At 38.9% G+C, this 18,126-nt stretch overlaps 1 protein-coding gene across 6 annotated transcripts in view; it reads right to left on the bottom strand.

The window, feature by feature from the left end:
• ABCC4 (ATP binding cassette subfamily C member 4) overlaps positions 1–18,126 on the bottom strand; it is a 278,085-nt gene that overhangs the window by 101,749 nt on the left and 158,210 nt on the right. The window contains exon 21 of one of the 6 annotated variants that reach the window (XM_037800391.1): positions 611–1,693. The exons of the other annotated variants lie outside the window; for them this stretch is intronic. Coding sequence (XP_037656319.1) covers positions 1,673–1,693 — 21 coding nt within the window. The 3' untranslated portion in view covers positions 611–1,672. Of the gene's footprint in view, positions 1–610; positions 1,694–18,126 lie in introns of those variants that run through there. 6 annotated transcript variants of the gene reach the window in all.

The raw sequence follows: 18,126 nt of genomic DNA, 5'->3' as shown, positions 1-18,126 counted from the left end.
ACCGCAGGTGAAGTATGGGGATAGCAGGCACAAGTAAGGGTTAATGATAACCAGCCTGTGTGCCTACAGGGAAAAAATGGCTCCTGGGCCATATCTGAGAATATCTACCTTATGGTGCTGGCTCTCTGCTGTGATGCTAAAGGTGTACCATCTACTTCTTGATTCTCTACAGGAGATAATTTGAGAACACCAAATCAACGAACCCAGAGAAGAGCTGGAAGAAATAAGTAAGTCATGGAAATCACAAGCAAAAGACAACCATAGACAGCAGAGAGGATAATTCATCATGTTCCACATCAGATTTAAGGGAGACAGCTACTGTAAAACAGCAAGTGCAAGATTTTATTAAAACTGAAGCAGGTTCCCTACCGCTTCTTTATTGAGAAAACTCATTATGCAGATGGAAGAAAACAATTAAGGACAGCATATGTGGACACTGAAGGTTCTCAAAGTAAGTAAATACTTAGCCTTTTTCCTCTCTAGTAACAACTGTCCATTTTATCATTACTAAAGATGCCAGGAGAATGGCAAGGAGAGAGAGAACCCTGCATGGCCACAACTGTTCTGCAATGGACACCATCCAGTAATGCCCTAATGTAAAGGCCTATGCTCTGCAAAATACTACCAGGCTTGATAAAAATGAGATCTTTCTCTTCTTTCCCTTTAGGTCTTAATTAGCTTCTTGTTAAACTAAAAACATTATCATATGAGTACACATGCTGGGACAGACAAATTGGAACACTGGTTGCCAGCCTGGGTAGCCTGGGAGGGTCCCCGGTGATTAACTGTCACCACGCTGAGGCAGACTGTGCTGCTTTCCTAAGTGTGCTACCCTGCTGGAAAAAAACACCCCAGCCTTCTCATCTTTCATTAAAAAACAGAAAGAAAAAGGAATCGTATGAGTGGGCCTGTGTGAATCATATCACCCTGATCTCAGAAGTTCAAGGGTCAAGTGTTTGTAAATATTTCCAGTAACCTTTATCATCAATTCCCCTTTCTATTAACAAGGAGAAACCCACTTTAACTTGACAGTTTGCATGAATCATTATCTCTGGGGCTGACATTTTCACCAAATATTCCATCCTGGTAAACACTGACTAAAACTCGTTTGTTGATTTTTAAAGCATGAAAACATTGTGATTCAGGTAAAATGGATGAGTTTACTTTTAAAGAATCAGTAAAACAGAAATCTTTCAAAGGAGGGCAAGGCAACCTGACTAACAACCTCTTTTGTCCAATGAGGATTTGAGGGTGGGAGAGGGGGAAGGGGTCAACAAACCGTAGAAATCTCAAAATGACAAAGTCATTGTTCAGTGAAAGACCCTGGAATGCTTTCTACACACTTTCCCTGACATCTCCACACAATGCAATGCAAGGGTCAGTGGTACTGAGACAAGTAAAGGCAGTTCCACTCTTTTGCTTCTATAAAAGCAAGTGACCGAACCTATTATACCCAAGTCTTAGGCTTGCTTTGTTCTCAATATCCAGATGCAGCAGCTTTTTCTTTTCCTCTCCCTCCACCCTCTGGAAAGAAATGACTGAGGACACCTCCTTCACATTTTCTTTTTCTTGGGCATTTTCACTTCATAAAGCTGCAGTCAATGTGTTTTGTGTCGGCTGAGCAGGAATGACACATTCAGCGGTGGTCCCCGGCACTGCCTGCATTGGTGGCTCAAGTAGCTGTAGGATTAGCCTTTTGTAGTCAAAGAAAGGATATGAAAAGTCAGTTATTTAAGCTCAGTCAAGCTGTTGATTTTTTTTTTTTTTTTTTGATGAGGAGTATGAGGAAGAAAGGTTTTGCAATTCAGTTTTCCTCGATAAATTACAGCTCTTTTCTGAGGGCAGCTGTGTGCAAGCTCACATGCTCAGTGCAGTGCCCTTTTTTTTTTTTTTTAAATATGTCTAAAGCCAACCTCTAGGTCTTGCCTTCATTTTCATTTGTTTTGCTAGTAGGACAACTTCTTGGAAGGGATGCTTTTAATTACAAGAATTCTAGATAATTGAGACTACACATTACCTGTGATCTTGGAAGTTTCAGAGACAGTATGGAAATTACACTAAGATGAAATACCTAGTGTTCAATGGTGTGCTCTGAAAACAACTGATTCTGATACTGTGATTCTAAATGGGAAAATATCCATTAAAATCCTCAAAGATAATAAACCGAGAATCTCTGGGATACAAACTTATGTGGTGATACTTACGGGCCTGATAATCTTTGACAACTCTTGATACAACATAATTCCATGATCAGACTATTTCTCCCATTTAAAAATACATGTAATGTTTTAAAAAATATAACTGCCCATTATTTAGTACTTATCATGTGCTTCGATGCTACATTGAAATTGTTATAAAAATTATTCCACTTAATCTTCACAACAGCCCTTAGAAAGTAGGTATTATTTTCTCCATTTTACAGATGTGTGTGGCTTTGTGAGGCAGAGACAATAAGTGGTAGAGCTGGGGTCTGAACTTAGGAAGAGGATTCTAAGGTTCCTGTGCTCTATCACTACACTATACTTTAAAATTATTTATATTATAAATGATATCCATTAAATTTTAATATTTACAGTAGCACACTGAACCCTCACACCTTTAAAACATGAACTAGAAGATTTCCCCAGATAACCAAGGCAACTAGTAAAAAAAAAATTTCAGGGTTTTTATATCCTCAGGTAAAATCACCCAAAATAGGCTAAATAAATTAGTTTTTTAAAACAATTTTTTACGCTGCCTTTCTTCTTCCTTTGGAATTGAGTACAGCTCCAAATATGCCAGCAACAATAATTTGACTCAATAAGCAGCACATCTCCCAGCTGTGAGAGTCAGTCTAGTAACCACGCATATGGTGTACAAACGCACGATCACCCCTCTGTCGGGATATGGTCTTATGACTGACAATAAGCCAGGGCTGATGGACTGTCCTGTAATATGGAACCACTATTTGGAACCACAGGTTTTCATTAACTACACTTGGCATCCCTACCTGAATGCCCCCAGAAGAAACTCATCCAAACCAGTATCTCTTCCTGCTTCCCCATATGGTATATATGATCATCCTTCTGATGATCTCGTCCTCTTCTCCCTATCCTATCCAACTCTCCCAAACTAAACTCTTTTGCTTGAGACACAAGTCTCCTTGTAATCTGCCTGCTCTGTGCCTCACCATTTTCATCTCCTTGGACTCTTACCTCATATTTCACAATCCACCAAATTTCACAATCCACCAAATTTCACTATGGTGTCCCCGTTACTATTCCATCCATTCCTGAACCTTCCTGTTAAGGCTCCTTATGATTTTTGCCTTGTCCTCTCTGCAGGTGGTTCAGAAATCACTGGGAAACTTTCTCCAGGCAGGGTTATGGAAGAAATCCTCTTAGCTGCTGCAATACAAACTGTAGTTGGCCAGCTCAAAAATAAGTAATACAAAACCTTAAATTTCTGCCTTAAGTTCAAATCATTCATGGGTCTGATGTTGAAGTTTCTCACTGTTTTCCTTATATAAATCACACCTTTAATGCATCATCTATGACTTGCAAAACACTTGTAAAGCTGTGAGTACAGATTTTCCTATATTCTTATAAATCCTTCCCTAGCTCCACTCAGTAACTGTTGTCTCACCTCCACCTAGTTTGTTGGCAAACTTTTTAGCAATCCTTTCTTAGGTCTTTCCAAAGCATTCGAGCAACTCTTCCATTTGGCATTAAAACAGTTAGACGATAAGCATTGTCTTACAACAAGGCAAGTACAGGAACAGGTTTAGGAAGAACCACAACTTACTCTGGGGAAGTATAACGAGTCGAAAGATTAGAGCAGAGGATGTGGGTGTACCAGAGGGAGCCCATGAGCAAGCACATTCACAGAGGGAATAGTGGGTACCATGTAATCAAGCAAATAGGTGAAAATGAATGAATTAATTAATTAAACAAGAGTAATTGCTAAACCTCATCATTCTATCCAGAACATTTATTAGAAGGGAATTAAAACCAAATAAAGGCTAACATTTACCTTTGGAGGTTCAGGGTCAAGTCTGCAGTTAACTTTCAGCTTTACTCAATTGTGTATAAAGCTATATGACATGAGTGACATCGTTGGTTTCACTAACTCTCCATAATTCTCCTGAAAACTGAAAACCTTGTTAGAAGGAATCAGTGATGAAACACTAGCAGGTTTCCAGCACTGCAGTGACTCCACTGGACAGAAGATGCGTGGTGAATAAACCTGGAGACCCCGGCACAGCCATACAATAAACTGAAACGGGGCACTCCTGAGCAGAGAGTCAAAGATGAGTGCAACCTTCCTGAAACACAGCATGCAACAAGGAGGGCTGCTCTCCAATCCTAAGATGCCGGTGCAGATGAAGACTGGAGCCGTCAGGGGAGGCAGTCTTCTGCCACAGAGACTTTTTCAGATGACCACAAATAAGAGGAAAGTCTGAAAACATCAAGACCCTCCTCACGACGTGCAATTCAGAGAACAACTACCAAGTGTGCACAGTACAAATCAGATGACTGGTCTTGCTGATTCTGAATAAAGTCCACCAATTGATCTTCAAGTTTCTCTAGTAATGGCAACAGCCTCAAAGGAGAGGGACACCCATATATACCCCCCCCTTGTTTACCTTTAAAATTACATGGTATGTCAATGTCTTTTACCTGCTCAAAAACCTTGGACTTTTACATCCAACAGACTACAAGTTCAAATATAATTCCTTACGTGAGTTTTCAAGATGTGTCTAAGACACAGCCCGATTCACGTAGAATCCTACGTAAACCACAGAGCTCAGTTGCAAACATAGTATTTCCTTTGCTTACTGTCAAATTACTAGATTTAAAAGTGGTACATATCTTTCAAATATCTCTGAAATATCTTTACTGATTTTTGACAAGGGGGCAAAGACCACTTAATTGACTCTACAAAAAATATGCTGGGAAAACTGGGTATCCATTTGCAAAAGAAAGGAGGAGGAACCCTACCTCTCCCCTTATATAAAAATCAACACAAAATGCATCAAATACTTAAATATAAGAGCTAGAACTATCAAGACTCCTAGAAGAAAACATAAGAAATCATCTTGAGAACTGTGCTGGGCAACGGTTTCTCAGACTTTACATCCAAAGCATAAGCAACAAAAGAAAAAACAGATCAATGGTACATCATCAAAATTAAAAACTTTTGTGCCTCAAAGAATTGTATAATGAAAGTAAAATGACAACCTACACAAGGGGAGAAATAATTGGAAACCACATATCCAAAAAAGGTTTCATATCCAGAATACATAAAGAAATATTTCAACTTAACAACCAAAAGACAAACAACCCCACTTAAAAATGGGAAAAAGACTTGAATAGACATCTCTCCAAAGGAGATACATAAATGGCAAAAAAGCACATGAAAAGATATTCAACATCATTAGCTGTGCTGGTTTGAATGTATTATGTCCCCAAAACGCCATTTTCTTTGATATAATCTTGTGTGGGCAGACGTATCAGTGTTGGTTAGATTGTAATTCTTTGAGTGTTTCCGTGGAGATGCGCCCCATCCAACTGTGGGTGACGACTCTGATTGGATAATTTCCATGGAGGTGTTACCCCACCCATTCAGGGTGGGTCTAAATTAAATCACTGGAGCCATATAAATGAGCTGATAAATCAGAAGGAATTCGGTGAAGCTGTGAGTGACATTTTGAAGAGGAGCTACAGCCAAGAGGGACACTTTGAAGAATGTACAGGGGCAGAGAGAGGAACTGCAGTTTACAGATATATTTTGGAGATGGCCTTTGAAAGCAGACTTTTGCTCTGGAGAAGCTAAGAGAGGACAAATGCCCCAAGGGCAACTGAGAGTGACATTTTGGAGAGAAGCTGCAGCCTAGAGAGGAATGTCCTGGGAGAGAGCCATTTTGAAACCAGAACTCTGGAGCAGACACCAGCCATGTGCCTTCCCAACTTACAGAGGGTTTCCAGATACCATTGGCCATCCTATGGCCTTAAGACTGTAACTGTGTAAACAAATTATAAAAGCCAATCCATTTCTGGTGTTTTGCATTCCAGCAGCATTAGCAAACAGACTTTTGCTCCAGAGAAGCTAAGAGAGGACAAACGCCCCAAGGGCAACTGAAAGTGACATTTTGGAGAGAAGCTGCAGCCTAGAGAGGAATGCCCTGGGAGAAAGCCATTTTGAAATCAGAACTCGAGCAGACGCCAGCCATGTGCCTTCCCAGCTAACAGAGGGTTTCTGGATACCATTGGTCATCCTCCAGTGAAGGTACCCGATTGTTGATGACTTTCCTTGGACACTTTATGGCCTTAAGACTATAACTTTGTAACCAAATAAACCCCCTTTATAAAAGCCAATTCATTTCTGGTGTTTTGCATTCCGGCAGCGTAAGCAAACTATAACATTAGCCATAAGAAAAATGCAAATCTGAACCACCATGAGATATTATTTCACACCCATCAGAATGGCTATTATTGAAAAAATAGGAAATTACAAGTGCAGGAGAAGATGTGAAGAAATAGGAACCCTTATTCACTGCTGGTGGCAATGTAAAACAGTGCAGCTGCTGTGGAAGACAGTATGGTGGTGGTTCCTCAGAAAGTTAAGGACAGAACTAACATATGACCCGGCAATCCCACTACTAGGAATATACCCCAAAATGGGAAGCAGAGACTAGAATAGATATTTGCAACCGATGTTCATAGCGGCATTATTCACAACTGCCAAAAGATGGAAGCAACCCAAGTGTCCATCAAATGATGAATGGATAAACAAAATGTGGTATATATATAAAATGGAATGTTATATAAAAACATAAAAGCCATAAAAAGAATGAAGTCATGAAATATGTGACAACATGGATGAACCCTGAAGACATCATGTTGAGTGAAATAAGTCTGACACAGAAGGACAAATACTGTATAATCTCACTGATTTGAAACAACTGGAATAAGCAAACTCATAGAGTCAGTGTCTAGTAGGTTACCAGGGGACTGGGTGGGGATAGGGTATGGGAAGTTAAGGCTTAAAATATACAAGGTTCCTTTTTGGAATGATGGAAATGTTTTCGTAATGGATGATGGTGGGGGTAGCACAACTTGTGAATGTAATTAACAACAATGAAACATATATCTGAATGTGGTTAAAAGGGGAAATGTTAGGTTGCATATATGGTAATAGAATAAAAATTTAAGAAACAATCCACGGAACTGTACTCCACAAACAATGAACCCTAAATTAAGCCATGGACTACAGTTTATAGCCCAACTGTAAAAATGTAACAAATGTATGACACCAATGCAAGGTGTTAAAAATAGAACTCTGGAGCAGACACCAGCCTATATTTCATGGAACTTCTCTAATTTAAAAAAAGAGAAACTGTTACATATTAACAATTTGCTTGCCCCTTGAGGGTGTGTGTGTGTGCATATATGTACATGTACTGTACACACACACACATACATATATATAATAAAGCACTGACAAGCTTTGTTGCTATTTTATTTTTTGAAATCAAAATATATCCAAACACCTATCTCCACAGAAAGAAATTTTATCTCCTACAGAATGAAATCTTGTGTGGGGTTTAGAGCCTTTATTGATAGTATTTTAGAGTACTCAAAACTCAAACTGCTACTTGGATATCCAATTTAATTAAACGATAAGGTAATTTTGAAAAAATAGATACAGTCTATATAGTTTATATGTTATTTATAGTATTTAAGCTTAACAATTTTACTTTTAACTTTAGCATACTTTTGCCATTTTCTACAAGGAATACATTTCCAATGAATAGTATCAGCATAATGTAAAATTGTTCATTGTTCACGAAATTATTTTGTAAAGTTAAGTTTCTATTTTTAAACCCAGCCTCAAGAAATCTGCTTTTGTTTCAGCTAATTCTACTTTGTTTACATAGTATTACTTTACAGAGCTATATGTGTCACAATGCAAACAAATGTGCATCAAAATATATATATGTAAATACAGATGGTGTTGTCCTCTATATCCTGAGTGCCCTGATGCTCATGCTGAAAAAGTAGCCATAATTTCGCTAATACTTGGGTTTGAAAACAGGCTTACCAAAAAGCCAAGGGAAAAAGTTCTTTAAAATAGTACTTCCCAGACTTGGGGATTTCACAAACCAGCAAAAAATTCCTAAAAGCACTTTAGGGAAAGGAAAGTATGTGTGTCTACCTTTAATTCTGACGACAAGGACAAATAAAAGGCTATCACCAAATTTCATGAAGCTTTCTATCTAAAATACAATGAGATCATATTATCTAACATTTACACGCCTTCTTCTAGAGGAGGGTGGGTAGGTGCCAGGTGGCAAATCACTTAAATACAGTTTGAGATTCTGCCTGGCATCTCCCTCAATGAGGATCAAAGAACAGGAAGAGCAATTTGTTTTTCCTTCATGTGCATAATAAGTGTAATTCAAAAATATAAAGTAAAACTTCCCAGTTGATCACGTAGCTGTGTGATCCTTGACAAATGATGTACAATCTCTGAGGCTCATTTCCTTCATCTCTGAACCAGCAGATAATTGTACGTACCTCTGAGTTGCTGGGAAGATTATGTGAGATGTTATACAAATGGAGGACTTGGACCAGGGCTTGGCACAAATGGAGTAGTCACTAGAAGTTAGCCACAATTACTGCTATTCAAGTGTAAACAACTACAAAAGACTTTCACCTGTAGTGCTGATTGCATATCCCCGGGGTAAGAGCAAATCCATTGTAATTAGAAAATCAAGATATCCAAACAGAGAAATTGAATAAATTCGGCTTTGTGAAAAAAATCCTATATTATCCTTATTTTGTCACTTTCCAACCAGGTACAACCTGGTATTTGGGAGCCACTGCCCTATAAGGTAAGGCTGTGGGAAGAATAAGACTCGACACCCTCACTCCAGAGAACCACCGTCTGCAGACTGAGTCAACACAGCCAAGTGTTAAACTGGTTTGGTTTATGAGGCTGGGCTATAGGTGAGGAGGGGATACCACAGAGTACAACCAGAGATCCTTCCCTTTAAAGGATTATGCAGAGCTAATTATAACACATTAAAAAATTAAAAAAAAAAAACCCTACAAAACTCTACAAGAAGTGCCAAATAAATGTTACAATTTTTTTCCAATTTATAATGTGAGAATGTGCATATGTCAGTTCTCTGTTTAAAACTTTCCAGTGGTGCCCCATTGCATGCAAAAGGGAATCCAAGTCCCTTACGTGAGCCTGAGAAATCCACATGGTCCAGCCCCTCCTACAGCTCAGACTTGCTCTTCCTCCTCCCTTTACATGGTGGCCTTATCACTTCCTGGGAACCTGCCTCTTTGTTTCCACCTTGAGCCTTTGTACACATTCCTTCTCCTTAGAGTGCTTGCCCCCTACATCTCTGCATGGCTTTCTCCTGTGGCAACCCGTGGCATGAGCAAAACAGGCCTGCAGATCTTTGGTGCACAGCAGTCTGCATGACCTAGGCAGCTAAATGTTGAAACTATTGTCTTTCTAAGCCAGTAAAGAGAAAAAGGGTAAATTGAGCTTAAAACGCAACTTTATGCAAGCAGGCAGGAAGTGAGAGGCTCTTAGTCTCACAAAAAGAGCAAAATGTAATTGTTCAAGTGTTATTCTAGTCCTTCCTGCATCTATGCTCCCCCCACCCTTAGGAGGGCCTTTGTCTTAAACTCTTATAAAAGGCTTTCTATCCTTTTTGCATTGCTCGGTTGTCTTCCCTGTGAATGCGATGCCTGCCCGCCCTGAGAGAGCCGTCATGATCTCTCCACGACTTCTCACTCTGTAAGTCAGTCCTGAATAAAAGTTCATGTATCAGAAAATGCTCATTGTCTTCTTTGGCCTCTGGACCGGCACGGCGCTCTTGGGCTGCAACACCTTCCTACTTTTCAAACTCAAATGTCACCTCTCCATTCAGCACCCTGGCTCAACCTACTGAGTTGTGTTGGTTCACCTGTTTCCTATCCTCACCTTAAACTCCTGGAAGCCAACACTCAGTTCACCGCTCTACACCTGAGGGCCTAGAAAAGTGACTGGCACATATGAAGTGCCCAGTAAATATTGATGGTCTGGCTATAAGTGAGGTTTCAATGAGACAAGGCATGTGGAACATGCCCGGCACAGGGCTGGGCCTACTGTTGTATGTCCCCTTCTTTTCTGTTGACCTACACGTTGTTCTACAATGGAATGGAGTGGTAGAGGAACGCTTCATTAATGGGTAAAAAGGACTTCTATTGGTCCCTAAAGGAAGAAGAATGAGGAGGGTACATTTGAGGAAGGGCTGGAGGTGTCCAATTACGTGTGCACACACACAAACGCACACACACAAACGCACACGCACACATACTCTGTGGGGAATCCAAAGCTGCTTGCAGAGTTTCTTTCTGGGAATGGGAGTGAGAGCAGATTAAAGGGCTAGGAAATCTGGATTTTACTCTGTGGGCATGTGCTCTTTTATAACACAATTCATAGGCAAACAAATCAAAACATAGCTGTTTAGATATATGTTCTATGGTAGTATTCTATTGTGAAAAAAGGGTGTGAGTCCCCTGCTCTGGTGTCATGGGGCGCTTCAAGGCCCATCTCAGAGGAAGTTATCATCTGATTATACCTTGAAGGGGCTCACCCTTCTACGATATATTAAAGTTTCTGGTTCAGGGAATAAAACATACTTAAGTACTGAAATAAGCAAATATACTGACATTTTAAAACAAAGAACAAAGGTACCTGCTGATCTCAGAGGATCATGAACAGGTTAATCATACATAATGATATTCACAAGGCAAAGAAAGAAGAAACAAAGAAATAAAAGGCAGCTCTTTTTTTATGGTTATGAATGTTAAATCAATTAAAGTGAAAAAGGCAATTAGTGAAGGAATGCACACTTGAATAAACACTTTAGAAGTAATAATACAAAAATTAAAATAATCAAACATCTTTCAAGGCTCATAAAATATACCAAGAATGAGCAGAATCATCAAACATGAGTCAGGATACCCTTGGCACTAACTAGATCCTTCAGAACAAAAAAACTCTCTGCAAGCTTCCTACCCGTCTCTCCCGTCTCAGCTGATGACGGAGAGAAAAGAGTGGCACAAGAGCACGAACACTACTTCCAGGGACACTCCCAGCCCCACCATCCAGTGGCCTTTTCCTCACATATCTGCTCAAAGGTCACTTCCTCAAGAGAGCCTTGCCCACCTCCTGGAGCTGGCTCCCTAACTGCTCTAGCCCCCACTCCCATTTCGCAGTTTTCTATTTCCTCTGTAGCACTCAACAAAATCAGCATTCCAAACTCATGACGGGATGAATTTTTAGGTGTTTCTCTCCCCACTAGAGGCTCCAGTAGACCCATGAGGGCAGGGACTCAGGTCTACACAGTACTGCATCTCAGAACAAGGACTCTTAACTCAATACTTAGGAAGGTAGCCCATGACCACCTCTAACTCCACTCCCTCCTTGCTCCTCTTGTATCAGCATATGTAACCATACCCCCCATAAACACACACACCCCACCCACAAATTTAAAAACTCAAACCACCCAGCAACACCTCCCCAGACTCTACATTCCAACGGGCCTCTCTCTGACACTCCTTCAAAGAGAAGTTTACCCTCATCTCACCGTCCATTAATCCTCTTCATTGTCCACCATTTCCAATCTGACCTTTGACTCTCTTAAACCTGCTCCTGCTGGTCACCAGGACCTCCAAATTGTCATATTGAAAAATAACCTTCTTCTTACCTTCCCCTCCACATTTAACATACCTTCTCCTCCTCTGGTTTCACAACACTGATCTTCCTTGCTATTCATTCTGTGTCTTCTTTGCTTGGCTTCTCTCTGCTTTCTCTTTAAATATTGAGGCTTCTATAAGGTTCTTACATTGGCCCCTAAAAATGCTTCACTCTCTCTAAGCAATCTCATTCACCTTTACAGCATCAATTGCTATCTACTCAGTGAAGAATACTCAATCTCTACAACCCTTTCCGGTTTCTCTCTTAAACACAAGACTCACTCCCAACCACCTACAGGACACCTCCACCTGGAGGTCTTATGAACTATCCCAAGATAATTGAACTAAAAGTTGTAGAGCAGGGATTGGAAATTAGATTTGTCTCATCCAAAGCCTTTTCCATTCTCCATTAAGTACCCCTCCTATTATAATTTTATCTCACAGCATTGTAATTACTGATTTTCTGTCTCTCCCAGTATAGTATGCCTCATGGAAGACGGGAATTAAATTTCATTAAATCCATATCCCCAAGCCCAGCATGGTGCTTAGAATATAGAAGACACTCAACAAATGCTTATGGGATGAATCCTTCTTCATCTTTTTCATCTCTATATCCCCAGCACATCACAGGAGTCCAATAAAAGTTTGGTGGAAAAAATAAAAATGAAGATATACTAGAGGAATGAGAAATAATGACAGGCTTACAAACCCCTACTTCACAGATTATAATAGAAATAATATTACCTTTTTGGGAGAAATTTCAAGATTTTCCGAAAGATATCCGTAGTTATAAATATATTTACAAAACAATATATCTGCTTATCAAATGTTTAAAATACGCAATATGTGTTTGCATATTAAGTAAAATAAAATGGCCACCTGCACTGGGTGCTGCTGGGGGTGACCCCTTTCCAAAAAATGGATTTTCCAGAAGACAAAAACAATTTACTTTCAGGGGCTTTCTGAGAAAATTAAACAATGGAATGTACCTGTGCCAGTTTGGATGTATTATGTCCCTGAAAATGCCATTATCTTTGATGCAATCTTGAGGGGGCAGATGTATTTAGTGTTGATTAGATTGGAATCCTTTGATTGAGTGTTTCCATGGAGATGTGACTCAATCAACTGTGAGTGAAACATTTAATTGGATAATTTCCATGGAGGTGATACCCCGCCTGTTCAAGGTGGGGTTAGTTGGATCATTGGAGTACTTTAAAAAGAGCCACACAGGCCCAGACTCTTGCTACAGCTAAGAGGGACACTTTGAAGAATGCACAGGAGCTGAGAGAAGAGCTACAGATGAGAGATAGTTTGAAGCCGGTTGCTGAAAGCAGACTTCTGCTCTGGAGAAGATAAGAGAGGAAAAATGCCCCAAGAGCAACTGAGAGTGACATTTTGAAGAGCAGCTGCAGCTTAGAGGGGAACATCCTGGGAGAAAGCCATTTTGAAACCAGAACTCTGGAGCAGACACCAGCCACGTGACTTTCCAGCTAACAGAAATTTTCCGGACGCCATTGGCCATCCTACAGTGAAGGTACCTGATTGTTGATGCATTATCTTGGACACTTTATGGCCTTAAGATTGTAACTTTTTAACCAAATAAACCCCCTTTTATAAAAGCCAATCCATTTCTGGTATTTTGCAAAAAGGCAGCATTAGCAAACTAGAACAGCACCCTACAGAATTGTGGATAGGAAACACCTGGTGATAAACCAGTTTCAGCCCAGTAGAGAATGGACAAACATACCGTACTAATCAATGTACATCTGCTCCCCACTCTGTAAGTACCCCCCCATGTAAAATGGAAATTTAACGTCAGCCAATCAGAACATTTCCTAACTTACTCCCCCTTTCGCCCTATATTAGCTTCCCCTTTCCACTCACTCAACAGAGCTTAATACTTAGAGTTTAGCACTGCCCAATTCACTGTTCACTGCCCAAATAAATGTTAACAAAATTTTTAAAATGCCTCAGTTTATCTTTGACAACACACACAGATGAATATAATAAAAGCATGCTGTACAGACATACATATTTATTAGTTAATAACATTAATTAAACCAATCATTTTGAGAACATGAGAGACTAGATTCGTGTTCCTGGTATTTGTGCTATGATATTAGGAAGTCAGTCAAACATTTTAAAATGTGCATTTAAATTATCACCTCTGTAAGGTTTTTGGATTTTTTATTCAATATATTATGTTTCTAAGGCCAAATCCCTATTCAAAGAATTCTCTCCTTATTGATTTCTTATGTCTTGAGGTCTAGGTGAAGACTTTTACAGTATTTGCATTTCAATTCCTAATTTCTTTTTATAAAGATACTTCGTTTTAACCTCGAAAGAACCACGTTCTAGCTTGATGGAGCACTTGGTTTAAAAAATACTGTTAATACTTGATGCTGCTATGAGTTTTGAAAAAGCAAACAAACAAAACGTGTTTGAACAACACGTTGATAAACCAGATGTGCGCTGCCAGCCATTGGGTAACTTATCCGATAAGCCCACAGCAAGCCTGAGGGTTTAACAAAAGCCATGTCACCTGCATGCTTTTGTTCTTTTGTACTGAATAAATTATTTCATATCATATATATGTCAAAGTTTCCCTCAATTTTGGTCTATCCTTCCAATCTGTCTTGTCAGACAAAAAATGATCTCTCTTCCTTCACAATGGTTCCACAGTTGTGTCAATCCTGGTTCCAAAGCCAAGCTCCATCACCCCCACCACTGATCTGTATTTCTCTGCCAATGGAGGACAGCAGTGAATTACACGTATTTTCAAAATTACCTGTTTCCCATTAGCATGGATACAAATAGCTAACTACCAGAAATAAATAAATAAAACCCACATATGTTCACACAAATACAAATTTTTGTTAAAGTCTGAGGGACAAAGTTAGATAAGTAACTCCTTTCTGGCCAGCAAATGTGCTCACATAAAACAGAATTTCCTAATTTCATTCATCATCCTAAATTCATTACTTCATCAGTGGAGTAATAAAAACTGTTCCTGATTTCTTGCTGATTTCTGACTTGCTTACACAGAGGATACCAATTCTAGACACCATACACAAATGGAAGAAACTGTTCTAAGGTCTCTTACTTCATTGCCTCAGCATCAGACTCAATTGGAAACACAAGTTCTAACCCAATGGTTCACATTTCTAAACCATTAAAAAAGTATCATTATCTTATAGAAAAAGTAATCAAACATATATACTCTGAATTAAAAACTTCACATGGATAGCTTATTTCTATAGCTATTCAATTTTAATTCTCCATAAAAGCAGTATATGCATATCTTTAGTAAGAAAAAATATTAACACAACGGCCTTAGTCTGAATATTCTAAGTGGAAAGCTTTACTCCCTATTCAAAAAAAAGATTTCTAAGCTTTAGACTTGGATCATCACTCTATTTGTTACTATAAATGCCCTCAAATTCTTTCAGGCTCAATTACAGGTAGTTGATAGTTTTCCCATAGGTCAGAGAGGATCACAACTTGCAAGATAACCCCAAGGGTAAGGCCTTCTCAAGGAAATTCCCGACCTTTTTAAAACTCAATTGCTTCGGTTGCGGTAGGGTTAGGACTCACTTGCCCACAGTTCCTCTCAGCACAGAAGGTGCTGCTAGAGTCTTACTGATTCTTATTCAGAGAAAGTGAAGAGAGAAGTTAAAAGGAAGGCCACCTAATGTCAGAGGCAGGTTTTGCTAATGACATTAGAAACAAAGGCAGGCAGGAAATTTTCTCACCTCAGTTCTAAAAGGGAATAACAGAACCCTTTAGAAGAGTTAATGAGCTAGGCAAGAGGCCTGAAAAGTCATCTCCATTTCAGATTCTCATACACTTGAGAGGGTGCTATTGTTCACACAGGTAAGATTCATGCTACCTGCACGGTTTACCAGACTGGTACTTCCTATTTGAGTAAAGGACTGAGTTAAAGTTAAGAATGCTTCCAAACAACAACAACAACAACAACAACAACAACAAAAACAAAATACTCTTCCACCCACACCAAAACCAGATCAACTTCTTAAGCAAATCCATGAGATGAGTGGAGCGGATTGTCATTTTGACCTTGCTTTGCTTTAATTCAGGAATCTATTTAGAAATATAGCAAGCAACCCCCTTCCTGTGGCTCAGCTAGCAGAGCTGATAGGCTTCTAATTAATTTCCAGAAGATTGCTGTTATAGCTAACAGGTTTTAAACATTTGGTTGATTGGGGAAAATGAATTGAATATAATGTATTTGATTTGGAAAATTAGTTTTCATTCTATGTGCTTGCCATAATAGTGTTTATTTTAAGTTTACATGATTCCATTAAGAGTCCCAGAATACCACTGGGCTGTTTTAATCCTTACAGAGTCATAGCCAACTTAAAAAAAAAGAAATCAATTTACATCTAGATTTTTGTTGGCTTTTATTTGGCGGCAGGTTGAACTCATTTTTCTGGATTTAATAAAAATCTTTGCTTGCTAATATACCAAAGGGCCAAAACACTTCAATATGATCCCAGTGATACCTCAGTCAAAAGCCTACCCATCGAATGCAAATCCTTTCAAGAAAAGCTTCTGCACTCAAAGTAAGATGAACCAGTTACTGCATTGTTTATTAAGTTTCACTTGATTCCTCCTGACAACCATTTAAACAATGAATGTTCGGAAATGTCCCTCAAAGAATCAACAACAATGGCAGGGATCAGCGCTTTTATATTTAGCTAATACTATTTTTAAAAGGAGAAAATATTTCTTCCTGAAGGGATTATGGGAAGCCTTATTAAAGACACCTGCAAACAAAACAAGTGACAATAGATCTTTATCATAATTGATAAATGAATTATCCTTTATATAAAATTCCTTTCTTGGAGACAATAATACCAAGATTATCTTGGCTATTAAACTCAAGAAATCAGCTAATTGGGACTGCTGACATTCAAACTGATAATTCAACTCAGATTAAATTTGCAAATAATGAAAAAAGGACCCTAGTCTCTCTGGTTAAATGAAAGTACAGCAAGACTAGACTTTTCTCTCCTTACACTGCTAACTGTTTAATGCTGAAATCAAGTACCAGCCAGCCTTGTCCTCCAAACAGGGTGCAAGATTACGTGAGGGATTCTACTTATCACGGTTCATTATGTGCTAAGCACACAGTGGGCCAGCCAGCTTTGGAAACTCAACCTCCGTCTAACTTGGAATTGCAAAGAAACAGAACACTTCACAAAATTTTCTCAAATCAATTAATAATCACTGCCAAAACTTACAGTCATTTGCATTCTAGGAGAAAAAAAAAGAAAGTGAAAGGTTGCTTCTGGGGGATAAATTACATAGAGAAATCCAGCAGGTTACATTTATAAAATAAATCTGCAGATGAAAAAAAATCAGGTTTTTGTTTGCAATAAAAATACTCTGACTGTGAGTCTCAGTTTACTCCACATTGGTAAACAGTAGACGCCTTCTCCCATGGGCTATGCTGTTTGCAGTCAGATATTTATTCCAACATATCTGTGTGACTAACAGGAATTCCTGTAACCATTTCAAGCCTATCACAGGTTTTTCTGACATAGCTACTTTATCAAATTAAGTAATGTTGGCTCCTTTTACAACAGTGGCTCCAAGGAGTTTCTAAGCTTTGACTCAACATGCATTTGAGCATTTAAAAAAGGAACCATCCAGATCAAGCCAGAATTCTGACCCCAAACTGTAGCATTTCTACTTCCTGGTCTTAAAATCAGCACGCACTGTGTGACTGTGAAAACCTGGTGGCTCACACTCCCTTTATCTGGTATATGGACAGATGAGTAGAAAAATGGGGACAAAAACTAAATGAAAGATAGGGTGGGATGGGAGGATAGAATGTTTTAGGTGTTCTTTTTTACCTTTATTTTTATTTCTTTTGGAGTAAGGAAAATGTTCAAAAGTTGATTGGGGTGATGAATGCACAACTGCATGATGGTACTGTGAAAAGTACACCATGGATGATTGTAGAATATGTGAATATATCTCAGTAAAACTGTATTTTTAAAAAAATCACCTCACAGACTGCTATAAAACCGGCACTTTGGTAAAGTGAGAAAGGTTCAAAATCATCAAATGTTAGCAAAAGCAGCTGGGACTTTAGAATAAGTGGACTTTTGATAGATGCATTTCATTTTTCAAAATAAACAGTTGGAAATGAAGAAGAATGTTCCCCAGCCTGAACCACTGAAAAGTAGAATTAAACAACAGAAAATAAACACACGAGCAACAATACTGAATGAGGAGATGAGAGAAGAGATGACCCAACATTATTCTTTACAACCTCAAGTTCACAGACAAAACAAATGCTTCATTGTAGAAGATATTTCTGTGGGACTTTTGGTTTTAATAAAAAGACACTTTA

Source organism: Choloepus didactylus, chromosome 12 (genome assembly GCF_015220235.1).
Source record: "Choloepus didactylus isolate mChoDid1 chromosome 12, mChoDid1.pri, whole genome shotgun sequence".
Lineage (NCBI taxonomy): Eukaryota > Metazoa > Chordata > Mammalia > Pilosa > Megalonychidae > Choloepus > Choloepus didactylus.
The sequence above is the reverse complement of the archived record's forward strand: the minus strand, read 5'-3'. Positions and strand labels throughout refer to the sequence as shown.